The sequence below is a fragment of the Podarcis melisellensis genome, assembly GCF_964234715.1.
Source record: "Podarcis melisellensis genome assembly, chromosome: 11".
Lineage (NCBI taxonomy): Eukaryota > Metazoa > Chordata > Lepidosauria > Squamata > Lacertidae > Podarcis > Podarcis melisellensis.
Window position 1 is genome coordinate 3,768,797 of NC_138543.1, and position 14,580 is coordinate 3,783,376.

General features: G+C 42.6%; 1 protein-coding gene across 6 annotated transcripts in view; it reads left to right on the forward strand.

Moving 5' to 3' along the window:
• Positions 1 to 14,580, forward strand: part of PCSK5 (proprotein convertase subtilisin/kexin type 5) — a 151,078-nt gene that overhangs the window by 110,528 nt on the left and 25,970 nt on the right. For all 6 annotated transcript variants that reach the window (XM_081930472.1, XM_081930474.1, XM_081930471.1 and 3 more), the window contains one exon: positions 8,976 to 9,079. In XM_081930472.1, the coding sequence (XP_081786598.1) occupies positions 8,976 to 9,079 (104 nt within the window). The remainder of the gene's footprint in view (positions 1 to 8,975; positions 9,080 to 14,580) is intronic.

Sequence of the window (14,580 nt, forward strand, 5' to 3'; positions counted from 1 at the left end):
AAAGCAAAGAACTCTTTATTCTTCTGCCCCCTTCCTGTCCTTTGAAATAAATTACCCATTCCCCCCCCCAGTTCTTTCAAAAGAGAACAAAAAATTCTCTCCCCCACTCCATTTCACCATGCAAAAGAATCCTTTGAAGGTGAAAATTGAGATCTGAGGATATTCTCTATTGGGTATACATCCTGAGACCTCAGTTTACGAACCCTTTTTTGGTCCAAGGCATCATTTTGCAGTTGCAAGTGTTAGACACAATTCCTTAACTGGGGGGGGGGGGAGGCAATTGGAGCACCTTTTACAGGTTCAGACTGATACGCTAGCTGCAGCACTATCTAGAGACAAGTGATTTGGCCTCAGTTCGTCATGGACTAGTGCGTCTAGACTAGACTACTGCAATGTGCTCCATGTGGAGCTAATTTTAAAGACAAGTTTGGAAATTTCAACTGGCACAGAATGCAGCTTCCTGGTTATTGGTGCAAATAATGACCATATGACACCATTACTGAAACAGCTGCACTACTTACCAATGAGATTTGGGGCTCAATTTCAAGTTCTGGTTTTAGCTTTTAAATCCCTATATTGTTTTGGACCAGATTACTTGAAGGACTTCGTCATCTATATTCTTCCTTTTTGTGATAAACTCAGACACAATCTGGTTTACACATAAAAATATGAAATTGCAAAATTAAAATACTTAATAAAACAAAGCATGAAAATTTTATGTAAAGTAGCACAGCAAACGTATGCCACATTATGCAAATGAACAATAAATGTTAAAGGCAATCAGCCATGTTCTCCAGTAAAGTGTGGACTGTGCACACTTTCTCTAGACATTGTTTAGAACAGAAGTGAGCTAATTACTGTATTTTTCGCTCTATAACACGCACCCGACCATAACACGCACATAGTTTTTAGAGGAGGAAAACAAGAAAAAAAATATTCTAAACGAAACAGCGGATGTATGATTTTTGTGGTTCATGCTGTAGCCACAGACATGTGATCTGACAGTGAGTTTGGGGTAGCCCAATGCAAAAATCCTGAGGATCCATGTGGATCCATGCTTTGTAACCACATTTTTGCACCACTGCGGCCCCAGGCAACAGTGGGTGCGTGATTTTTTTGGTGCAAGCTGTAGCCATGGACATGCTATGTGATCTGATGGTGAATTTGGGGTGACCCAGTGCAAAAATCCTGAGGATCCATGTGGATCCGTGCTTTGTAACCACGTTTTAAGTGGGGAGGGAAGGAAAAGCACTCAAGGGACAAGGAACACACGTGGGGTGGGTGGAGAAGGATGCTGTTAATAATGCAGAAGAGGGATATAAGAGAAGGCTCCTCTCCTCTCCCGTTTTGCTCCTTTAAAGCAAGCAGGCTCTCTGTCCCTCTCTCCTCCCCACTCAGCGGCTCTTCTCCCGCTTTGCTGTTTCAAAGCAAGCCACGGAGGAAGGAAGGGGAACCATGGGTCCTCTGCTCACGACTGCAGCAGATCCCCCAGCCATCCGTAGGCATTCGCTCCATAACATGCACAGACATTTCCTCTTACTTTCTAGGAGGAAAAAAGTGAGTGTTATGGTGCAAAAAATACGGTATATATTTTTTCCACTTCTAGTTTTTCAAATTTATTATCTTTATAAATCTTTTGTGGACATCATGAAGAGTGAGGGCAACTCCTTGTAAGCATCACATGAGGAAGATATGCCATTTGTTGTTTGGCTGATGGGTCCCTATTTCACAAACACACCCCAACACCCCTTGCTCATTTTTATTAATGCTAAACATTCTGGAGTGCACAATCCAAAAGCAGTAAGCAAATGCTGATGAGCCATTTGGGGATTCTTTTCTGGTAAAAAGATAGTTTGGTTTTTGAAATGTGGCCAGTTATCTATCAGTATTGGTTATTAGTCTTGCTAATACATTTTTTTTTTCAGCTTTCAAGAGGCTTAACAAGAGGTTAACAACTATCTCTTGGGAGGTTAAATGAGTGCTGAATCAATTAAGATTAATGAGTTTTTTCTCTGAGTCAGTGATTTGCCTAGGAAAGGATGCAACTTTGATATATTTTGCATCTTTCTAGAAAAAGTGCTATTTTTCTAGAAAAAAGGTGCCAGAACTGAACAAAAACCCTGCATCTAGTTTATTCTACATACCTTTAAAGGGGGGGGGGGCTATCCCTGCACATACCACATAATTCTGAGTCAGAAAAAGCAACACGTGAAGCAACTCTGAAAATCATAACAAAAAGAATTCCTTCCAGTAGCACCTTAAAGACCAACTAAGTTAGTTCTTGGTATGAGCTTTCGTGTGCATGCACCCTTCTTCAGATACCTGTGGTGTCTATGCGCCCATCCTGTAATTTTATAGTAGTGTCCAAAAAATGTATTTCTTGCATAGATTGATTCATTGTTAGGTTGATTGTGGGGTGAAAATCATTGAATTTCTGGTGGAAGGTGTCCAGGGTCTGTTGACCATGTGTCCAGATGATAAAAATATCATCAATGTATCGCAGGTACAAGAGAGGTTTGAGTGGGTAGGAGTTTAGGAAACGTTGTTCTAAATCTGCCATGAAGATGTTGGCATACTGTGGGGCCATGCGGGTGCCCATTGCTGTGCCGCTGATCTGAAGGAACAGGTCATCACCGAATTTGAAGTTGTTGTGGGTAAGGACAAATTGGCAGAGTTTGGTGGCAAAGTCCGCTGTGGTTTTATCTGAAATGGTGTTCCTTATAGCTTGTAAACCATCGTTGTGTGGGATGTTGGTATACAGAGATTCCACATCCATAGTAGCTAGTATAGTATTGTTAGGAAGATTATTTAAAGATTGTATTTTCCTCAGAAAATCTGTGGTGTCACGTACATAGCTGGGAGCACTGATGGCATATGGTTTCAGAACAGAGTCCATATAACCGGAGACACCCACTGTAATAGTGCCAGTACCTGAAATGATGGGGCGTCCTGGATATCCTGGTTTGTGTATTTTGAGTAGAAGATAGAAAGTTCCTGGTTGAGGTTCTGTTGGTGTGTTAGTGAGGATCTGTTCTTGGATGTGTGGGGGTAGCTCCTTAACAATCTTGTTCAGTTCTTTTTTGTATTCTTGTGGAGGTATCTGAAGAAGTGTGCATGCACATGAAAGCTCATACCAAGAACTAACTTAGTTGGTCTTTAAGGTGCTACTGGAAGGATTTTTTTTTGTTTTGACTATGGCAGACCAACACGGCTGTATCTGAAAATCATGTCTGAGTCGTGGTGGTGTTAAAGGGCCAGTAGTCCTGAGGCTCACACAAAGAAGGAAAACAGCATTGGCAAACAACACTGTACACCTGTGTTTGAAATTAACAGATCCCTTTTCTTCTAAGGCAGCTACCATGCTCAGTGAAAATGTAACCCAGGGCCAGGAGTAACTTCGGTACTTTGGGTTTGCCCCATGCTCCATATATGCTGGGCAATGACTTCTGTGGAGAGTTACGTTCTGAGAGTCCATATATTCAACCTGCAAATTTAATCAAACTGAAGTTCATTAATTCCTTTTTTCTGGATCAGAGAAATGCTGTGGATCTAGTGTATCTTGATTTCAGTAAAGCTTTTATCAAAGTCCCCCATGATATTCTTGTGGAGAAACTGGTAAAATGTGGGTTGGACGAGGTAACTGTTAGGTGGATTTGTAGCTGGTTGACAGACCGAACCCAAGGAGTTCCTTGTCAACTTGGGGGGGGGAGTGACAAGTAGGGAGCCACAGGGTTCTGTCCTGGGCCTGTTGTTGTTCAACATCTTTATAAATGAATTGAGTGGATGCTCACAAATTTGCAGGTGATACCAAACTGGGAGAGGTAGCTAATGCCATAGAAGGCAGAATCAGAATTCAATAAGTCCGTAACAGATTGGAGAACTGGGCACAAGCTAACAAAATGAATTTCAGTAGGGACAAATGTGAGGTTCTGCACTTAGACAGGAAGAACCAGATGCACAAATATAGGATGGGGGGCACCTGGGTTGCTAGCCAGTACATGTGAAAATGATCTAGGGGTCTTGGTAGACCCTAAGCTTAACATGAGACAACAGTGTGATGCAGCAGCAAAAAAAAGGCTAATGCTATTCTAGGCTGCATCAACAGAAGATCAAAGGGAAGGAATACAGTGGTACCTTGGTTTGCAACCGTTTCGGATTACAACCACGTCAAACCTGGAAGTGCGTGTCCCTTTTTTTGGATTACAATGAATTTGGGGGGGATTACAACCCCTTTGGGGGGGGGAAGGCCCCTCTTGCGAAAGCGTGTCTTGGGTTACAACCTGTTTTGGTTTACAACCAAACCTCTAGAACAGATTATGGTTGTACACCAAGGTACCTCTGTAGTACTACTCTATTCTGCCTTGGTCAGACCACACCTGGAATACTGTGTCCAATTTTGGGCACCACAATTTAAGAAGCATATTGACAAGCTGGAAGATGTGCAGAGGAGGACAACCAAGATGATCAAGGGTCTGGAAACCAAGCCTTATGAGGAATGGTTGAGGGAGGTGAGTATGTTTAGCCTGGAAAAGAGGAGACTGAGAGAAGATATGGAAGTCATCTTTAAGTGGTAGGTCCATTGTGTGGAGACAATGGCTATTTGGTGACAAAGAGAAGGTTGAACTACTCAACACCTACTTTGCCTCTGGTCTTCACCCAAAAGGAAAGTGATGCCCAACCTGGTGATAACAGGATAAATGATGTAAAGAGGAACCTGCAGCCCAAGATAGGAAGAGAGGAGGTAAGCAAACACCTGCCTACTTTAAACAGGAGGAGATATAATAGCCATCTTCCAATCACTCAAGGGCTGTCACATGGAAGAGGGAACATGCTTGTTTTCTCCTGTTCTGGAGGGTAGGACTTGAACCAATGGCTTCAAGTGACAAGAAAGGAGATTCCGACTAAACATTCAGAAAATCTTTCTGACAGTCCGCGCTGTTTGACTGGAACGGTCTCCCTCAGGAGGTGGTGGACTCTCCTTCCTTGGAGGTTTTTAAGCAGAGGTTGGGTGGCCATCTGTCATTTATGATCTAGTTGAGATTCCTGCAGTATGGGGGGTTGGACTAGATGACCCTTGGGATTACTTCCAAGTCTATGATTCTTATTCCCTACACCCAGTGCTCCAGTGCAAGAGGTGTTTCAACTAATTAGAGTCCTCCTTTACATCAGAACGCAAGATAATGATCCTGGTTGTTAACAAACAATAGTTTCGACTGACCACAGTTTTCCCAGTTTGGGTGTAACTTGGGAGTAATCGCAAATTTGAAAGTAGAAGCCTCTTTCTCCATTCTCCGCCTTCTGACTGTGCTCAATGAGACAGGGGCAGTACATGAGCCTGAGGCTCATTCCTATGATGCTAGAAACTCTAATTTAGTTCTGCATTTGAAACAGCCCAATATATTACAAACTAAATGAATACAAGAACCTTGAACCTGGTCTGACAACATAGGGATAGCCAGTAGAATGTTTTTTAGCACTGGTGTTACATTCTGGTGGTTTTCTGTCCCCACCAACTGTTTACCTGCAGCATTTTGCACAAGCTGGAGCTTCCCACCCAGGTGCAAAGGTGGCCCCACATGGAGCACACTGCAATAATCAGCTCTTGAAGTTACAAATGCATGAATCGCCAGGGCCAAGAATTGCCATAGTAGCTCTAGCTGGTGAGAAGGATTGATCCAGGAGACTCTCAAAAGAACGGCAGCAAAAAGTACAGTAAATGCTTGAATTTGCAAACCTGACAGAACCCCCCCCCTTTTTTTTTGAGAAAATTGGTCACAGCACAGCTAGGCCCTCAGTTCATATGCTGCTCATGCCTACTTCAAATGTCGGGTGAAATATAGTTATTTAAATTAAGAAATTTAAGTTGCATATCTAGTAATTTAAATAGTAAGTAAGTAGTTAACATTGGAGAAATTAATCAAAATATATTTGCTAATTAATATTAGGTACAGTAATTTAAAACATGACTGTTGAGTATGCAGGAGATTAGTAGGCACCACAGTGTCCTCTAGTGACAGCAAGACTTAACAACAACTCAGGTACACACTGTGACAAGGGGGACCCTGGAGAAGCTAGAGGAGCCTGGCTGTACACCGCAGTTCTTAAATAAGGACCAAAACAGAATGGCCACCACAGTGGAAATTTTTGAAAAACAGGACTCTCTCTTGCACTTTCACCAAAAGGAAAAGTTATAGGTATCTCTTCTGTGCTTTGTACTGCCAAATGCAATCTATGTTGCATTAGTGAGATTTGTTTCAGGGTGGTCTTGCTCAGAGTTTTTTAATCCATGCCTTTTTGCAGCTATGGTGATTGGAACACTGTACTTTAAAATGTTTGTGAATTTGCACATATTATGTTTGTTCCGATTTATTGCCACATATACAAATGAGAAGTTACATTATGCAATCAAGAGTGTTGATTTGTTTTTCATTTCTTGATTTTTTTGGTCAAAGGGAAAGGGGAGGGGAAACCTTTGATCACAAACCAGCTCATTCCCATAAGTGTTTTTTCTCCCCTTGTGTTGGGCACATTGCAGGTATATTTAATAAGAGCATTCACTAGCGAAATTATGTTAAATAGTGGGTAGACATAGCAGACGACGCAGCGATTTCTCCAAAGCACCTCTTTATTTGTATGCTGGAACAGAACTGAACAGCAAACAGCTCAGCCGCCCTGCTTTTATAGGCAGCCGGCTGTCAACATTGTAGCAACAACAACCCAGGGTTTCCTGCCTAAAGTAACTGACGTGGACCTGAGTGAAAACTATATACACGATACTCCTGGTGGCCAGGGTGAGAACTTCAATACATAACCAATTATTGTTTGGATCGGGTTTAATACCACATAGGAAAGAGAAAATATTTTATTAAGATCTTGCATTTGAACACATAAACATTGTTGGTCAAAGTGAGGCCTATGCTTTAATTTTTGGCATTTGTGTTGCTAGTTTGTAGCAACAAAATATAATTTTATATATTTAAAGCAATAAGTCATATTTCCTATGTACAGTGGTACCTTGAGTTACAGACGCTTCAGGTTACGGACTCCGCTAACCCAGAAATAGTACCTTGGGTTAAGAACTTTGCTTCAGGATGAGAACAGAAATCACACGCCGGCGGCGCAGCGAAGTGGCACACTCTCCTCAGCAGTAACACAAAGCACTTATTTCTCCTGACCAAGTTGAATTTTGAAAATCTCACAAATTTAATCTACAGCAGAAAATAACGAATGGCAATGCTTGCTTTTTTATAAAATATCTACACATCCAATGTTTCAAAAAGCTAAACTCTTTGTCAGACCATGTTGTCTGGAATATATTAAAACGGATTAGGAAAATTACAAATTCAGCACTGTAGTTTGAATAGCAGGCGCATAAAGTTATACTTCTTTTGTGTCTTCCCAGAATATTCACAGTTCCAGCTTTTTGAAAGTTTGATGATTTGGGGAATGTTTCCAAGCCACTTTTATTTGTATTAGTGGGAACATGAGAGCATTTATGCACCAACAAATAGTCAAGCAGTTATAGATAGAAATTTGGCAGGCAATGATGAGTACTTGAGCTTTCATTTCCTACTTTTATTTTGTTTAATTTCCATATTTGTGAAATCAAGCATTATTTGAATCTTCTATGGTACATTTTATTGTTTGGTTGTAGGATTGGAATGCATATAATATTACCATTATTATTAAAAAATATTTGCGGAATTGCATGTGAAGTATAGTAGTAAATATTTATGTGTTTTATTTTAAAGTGTCCAACAGCTGCATTTGTCCTAGTGCTATAGGTTAATTCCGTTGTAGGAAGAATATGGGTTCTGTTCAAAATTGAGCTGGACAAAAAACCCTTTTGAATTATCTGTGGGAATTGGATGGTTATTTTACCTGGCAACTTAATCTCATCCATATTACTGTTTCATTTCTTTTTACTGCTCAGATGCTTCTAGAGACTGGATTTTTTTTTTCAATCCTTGTGGGTTTTTTGTGGGTGATCGACACATTGATGTACTAACATGAAAGTCAAGGATAACCTGGACATGAACTGTACTGATTGCTGCTAATTCAAATGTATTAGCAGACTCAGCAAAGGAAAAGGGCAGCAAGACTAGCAGTAGTTGCTCACAATTCCATTGCTAACAGAAACCACAGTTAGACCTGAAAGCAACCATAAGTTGCCTATTATTTCAGTGCTCTTGGACAGATAAGTAGTCTTACCATTTAGACACTACAGAGTTAAGCATTCTATAAATTGTTTAAATAAATAAAAGAAACAATTATTTTCTTCTGTTACAGTTTTTCTAGAGATTAAACCAGCAGGGTTTAATGACGCCACAAGCCTCTGGAGCCATGCTATTCACTTTAGATGGGAGCAAAGGTCAGGGTGCAGGCAAATCTTGCACCAGTCTGGAACACTGTAATGTGGTGGCAGTGAGGCCGACATAGCCCCTACTGCTCTCTGTCCCCAGAATGCCCCATTATGGGATTTTCTGCAGACTCCACATCAGCAGTGTGACACTGGCATCGCTCTCTGGTCAGGGGATGGGGAGATCATTAAGTTGTCCTCCAAGACATCAGCAAGTGGTTGATGGGGAAAGTAGTTTAGGAACCACTGGTAGATGATATAGATAAATAGATGATAGATAGATGATAGATAGATAGATATTGATAGATAGATATAGATAGATGATAGATAGATGATAGATGATAGATATAGATAGATGATAGATAGATAGATGATAGATAGACAGATAGATAGATAGATGTTCTTCCTCTAACTATGAACCACTTCATGCTTGTAAAAACTTTTCTGCCCTGAAAATTATGAAGATTGAAATTTACTGCAGTCTTTTAACACTGTATATTGGCTGGAATACATTGAGAAAGGTTTCTGTCCTTTGCTTTGAGACACCCCCCCCCCCTCCTCCTTGGGCTTTTCTTATTTTTTTGTTGTAAAATGACTGTTCACTGTCTTTCCCTAGTCGACTACTGACATGGAGAGATATACAACATATCATTGTAAGGACTTCACGGGCAGGGCATCTGATTGCTAATGACTGGAAAACCAATGGGGCTGGTTACAAGGGTGAGTATTCCCTTCCTATTCATCATTGCAAGCCCTTTTTTCCACCTTCCAAAAGAGAAAAATCTCATATGCTTTGCCTGCCAGTTAGAGCTATTCTATTTTGATTAATAAGATAAACAAGACCATGAGGTCAAACATTTGGGAAGTCTGCCTCCTTGTGGCTTTACCAGCCACTTGTATCATGCAGCTATGCCATATGCAAGTTAGAGGAAACCTGATTGGAGCAGTTAATATAGGTTGATTTGGGAGACAAAAATGCTCTTCAGCTAACTCTTAGGCTGGGAAGCCTAAATGTGATTTTTAAAGCCTGATGTTTAGCATAGTATTTACAACATTATGATTTTTTGAAAGTAGTGATCAAAACAACCCTTACCTAGAAGTAAGTTCCTTGAAATCAGTTAGACGTATTTCTGTATTATAAATTTAGGATCATGGTATAAAGCAGGGATAGGGAACCTGTGGCTGCCCAGATGTTGGACTCCAGCTGCCCTCAGCCCTGGCCACCGCGGACAATGGACAGGAATGATGGGAGTTGGGGTCCAACAACTTCTGGAGAAGTTCTCCATCTCTAGTACAAAGGAAGCTAACCAACACATAGTTCCAAGTTCAAGTGCACCAACAAACTTCAAGATGTAAACTATTAGCTGTATGCCACCATTGTGCCAAAATAATAAATGACATCATTTACCACATTTGCAGAAAGTTGTTTGTTTTTTAAATGGTAGTCCTGGGGAAAATATTTGCCAATACAATATTTCTAAGCTTATAAGATATTTCCTTTATGCAATTTGTATGGATATTTAATTTCTGAATAACAAAAAGGCATATGCAGTAATTTAAGAAGGAAATATGACCCTTTCACCTTTGGTTCCTGAAAACAATAAAACTAAAATGGGCTGCATGCAAGTGGTGGGTGAAGTCAGGCAAAAAAGGGGGTGGAGCAATAGACAGGACTCTTACCATTGCCTGGTGGACATGCAAACGTCCTCTATCCAGGCAAGCAGCAGGCATTTCCGGACACATTCCAGCCCGCTAAAAACAGGCCAGGAAGGTGCAAAGCATGGCCAATTGGGGAATGGCCTAGGGAAGAGACATGGCCGAGGGAATGTCCTGGGGGCTGGATAGAGAGGCCACGAGGGCCACATTTGCTCCCCAGGGCTGAGGTTCCCCACCCCAGATCAGGCAAGACTTGCCAGCTACTTTCTCTGAGCATAATTTTTCATCTGTGCCCTATCTTGGCTCGGTATCATAAGCACAAAAATACCGTATTTTTCGCACCATAGGACACACTATTTCCCCTCCAAAAATGAAGGGGAAATGTGTGTGCATCCTATGGTGCGAATGCAGGCTTCAGGAGAGCCCCACGCCAGCCCCACAAGCTCGGGGGACAGCTGTCCCCCGACTTGGCTAGAAGGCTGGCGGGGGGGAGAAGCCTGCTCCTCCCCGTCGCCAGCCCCGCAAACTCGGGAGACAGCGGGAGAGGCACAGCGCGCCCTTCCTGCTGTCCCCCGACTTGGCTAGAAGGCTGGCGGGGGGGAGAAGCCGGCTCCTCCCAGTCGCCAGCCCCACAAACTCGGGGGACAGCGGGAGAGGCGCAGCGTGCCCTTCCCGCTGTCCCCCGACTTGGCTAGAAGGCTGGCGGGGGGGAGAAGCCTGCTTCTCCCCATCGCCAGCCCCGCAAACTCGGGGGACAGCGTGAGAGGCACAGTGCGCCCTTCCTGCTGTCCCCCAACTTGGCTAGAAGGCTGGCGGAGGGGAGAAGCCTACTCCTCCCCGTCGCCAGCCCCACAAACTCGGGAGACAGCGGGAGAGGCGCAGCGCGCCATCCCGCTGTCCCCCGACTTGGCTAGAAGGCTGGCGGGGGGGAGAAACCTGCTCCTCCCCGTCGCCAGCCCCGCAAACTCGGGAGACAGCGGGAGAGGCGCAGCGCGCCCTTCCCGCTGTCCCCCGACTTGGCTAGAAGGCTGGTGGGGGGAAAAGCCTGCTCCTCCCCGTCGCCAGCCCCGCAAACTCGGGGGACAGCGCTGGGCTCCTGCTGCTTGCGGAGAGTTGCCTGCATGCTGAAGCCTGCGCGCGCTGAGCTCAGCACGTCCAGGCTTCGCGGAGCTCTCCGCAAGCAGCGGGAGCGCTCCCACGGCTTGCGGAGACTTGCCTGTTTGGGGGCTGGGGTCGGGGGAAGGGGGGAAATAATTTCCCCCCTTTATTTCCCCCCCAAAAAAACCTGGGTGCGCCCTATGGTCCGGTGCGCCCTATGGTGCGAAAAATACGGTATATAAAATGGCAGGGCCGGAGGAAAGTACACTGTGCCATATTATGTGGGATATTGAGGCACTATTTTCATGTGGGATTCATTCATATGCTGGCAGATTCAGATTGCCCAAAGCTGATTTAGAGTTCTTGGAACAACACCCCCCCCCCAAAAAAAGGACCCAATCAGACCTTTTGCAATAGGGGAATTGACTGGAAAATGCACCGTAAAGAGTGAAGTAACAATTGCTTAGCACAACATCATATAACCCTGCAAACAAATCAGAATGAATGTTCAAAAAACAGCCGATGTTGTCCAACCAAGCAAACTTCGTGCAAACATATCAGGATGAATAAATAGGTTGTCAGGAATCAACCAAATTCTTTGCATCACATTTTGTTTTCTGTATGTGCTCATACATGCTAATATCTAGAATACTATTTTTGTCATGTTTTCTGCCATAGTGGCAGTAATTTATGAAATCTATTGTATTTTACAGTATTTGTCAATATGTATATATGTGAAACATTGCAATATTCGTATGCACTTGCAGTAATTCTGTGTCTTTTATTTTAAGCTGCTTTTGGGAGCCATCTGGTATATGTCAACCATATTTTAGGGTGGGGTTCACACACACACACACACACACACCCCACTGCCTGATTAATGCCATAGATGAAGGGATACCAAGAACAGAATGTGACCTAACAAAATTGTTCTATAACCTCATGTTGGATTTGGAAAAGGGGAAAAACTAAATGGCCCCCATCACTGTGGAATTGAGGAATCAACTTTAACCCAAATAAAAAGAATAGTTTTAAGTAAATTAGTTTGGCAATGAAAGCTGAGCAATGGTTCCAATAAAACTGTAGCTCTCTCTAAACCTCTTGTTAGTTTTGGATCAAGGAAAAGCAAATGATTTAGATTAAATAACAATATCCAACTTTGAATTTGATGTGAGAGGGGGGAGAATTGCACACTGCTGTTGGCAAGAATGGATCGGTACTTTACTATTGCACATGGCAATATTTCGTGTAATATTTCACTATTATCCTCAACTACAGCCAAGAATAACAATTAAATGCCTGTTTTTCATAGAATGAATTACTCTGATCAGACTGAGTTTCTTGTAGAAATGTACCATCATTCTCTTGATGGCTGAAACATATTTCTTCCATGACATGTTCTTACTAAGGCTTATTTGAGAAATTAAGGAAGCAAGCTTCTAAAACTGATTTAAGCTTCTAGCCCCACCTGCCTTGGAGTAAGCACTATTGAATTCAGTAGGACTAACTTTGAGTAGACATGATTACTCTTGGTTACACCTTCCTAGGGATTCTATAGAACACTCTGGGACACTTCTGGGAAAACAAGTTTAGGATTTCACTGTAACACAGGATGCGGGAGAACTGTCTTTTTCTGTGAAAAATGAATAAGAAGCAAGTAGGGAAAATGAAAGAATGCCTTTCTTTTGAAAAGGGAAATCAGAGGAGTAAAACAGCAAAAACCTGAAGGAGTCTCAAACTCAACAAAGAGTCAATGAGAGCTGGCACCTGAAAGTGGGTCAGCATGGCTTTTCAGTGGGCTGATTAACTTGCTTGCATGGCAACGCTGTGCCTCAGAGCCCTTGCTCCTACCGATTTCAAGCCAGAAAACAGATGGAAAGAGCTAGAAATGCACCCATTGCTCCCCACAGTAATGGGAGATAAATGAGTGTGTATGTCTTTATATTTGCTCCAGCTATGCGTGTTGGAGAATGGGCTGCTAGTATTCACTATGACTATTTAGCAAACAGTGTTTTTAAATTCCCATCAGCCAAATGAATTCTAAGTATTCATTTTTTCAGCTCAAAAAACTACATTTTTCTTTTCCAACTGCTTGAGATCTGGCTTATTTATAGTGTGCTTTAATAGAAACAGAAAGCTTAATAGACTGTAGTGTGTCCTGCAAAGGCTCCTTTTCAACCTGCTATTTCACCTCATACAACTTTTCGAATAATTAATAAAAGCTCACTCTCTTGCAAAAACAAGGGAACATCCCTTTTCTGTCCTTTCTTTGTAGGCCTCAGAACTATTGATCTCTATCTGCTATAGCTTACAACCCTAGGAGCTAGGTCCCAGGGGCCCTGCATGCTGTGGTTCGCACAACATTTTAAATGTGGGGGCCAGGCACCCACAAAGCGCAGCGCAGCTGGGCATGTATGCCATGGGGCATACACACACAACATCACCAGGCCCCGCTATGTGCACCCGCTATGTCACCATACTCTGCTATGTGCACGAGGGACGTCAGCACACCAGGGGTGTGATGACATGGCACACATGCCCCACATGCCCCGTGGTGTGCACACACACACCGTTGACATCACACAGCCCCAGGAACCTGCAGTCTTTTCTACATCAGGCAAAGACCTGTTTGTTTAGAGGTCATAGACTTTTCAACATAACTTTAGCTGATGTTAACTGCTGATTGGTTGAGTTTTTATTATCTATCCAGGATGACAGTTTTGTGTTTAGCTGTTTTATGTGTAATTTTAATATTGTGTGCTACTCTGGCAACCCTTTTGCTGAAGAAAAGTCATACAAATAAATAAATTAGCAGTAATGGTAACCACAGTATTACAGCTATTATCCCATGGGGATTCAGTGAATCCCTTGTGTAGGAATAACCCAAGCAAGACTAGGGTCCCTTCTCGGATTAAATACTATAGTCTAAATATATAGATTTAAATATTTAAATCTATAGATTTGCCAAAACCACTGGAGATACACCTCCCAGCACAGCTTCAAAGTTTCCTAAAGATCCTGTAACCCACCAGGACTCTACTGAGAAGCAATGCTAGCACATACACTAATTAATGGTTTGCTGGGGTGAGGACATAGTTTATGGGGGAGGGAGCAAGAAGCTGATCTGCTCTTTCCCCAAATCAAACATCTCCATATCCCTGTGGCAGGTTTGTGGTCTGCAAAGCCCCAGTATTTCAGGCAGGGAGATATGGGTATCCAGTCTCCTTGTGCCATACTTGATATCCGGTGGTATGGAGAACAGATTTGGGACTTCTTTTTCATAGCAGGATCACTGACATATGCAGGAGCACCAAAAAGATGGAGGGACATTCCTTGCTCTGGCAACTAAGTGAGGTATAAGTGAGGCTTTCAGGGTTTAATATTGTTTATGGCAGAGGAACATAGCAAAAGTCAAAGAATGAGAGAAATAATCAAGCGGATGCTGTATAGCTCTTTCCTTTTCTACT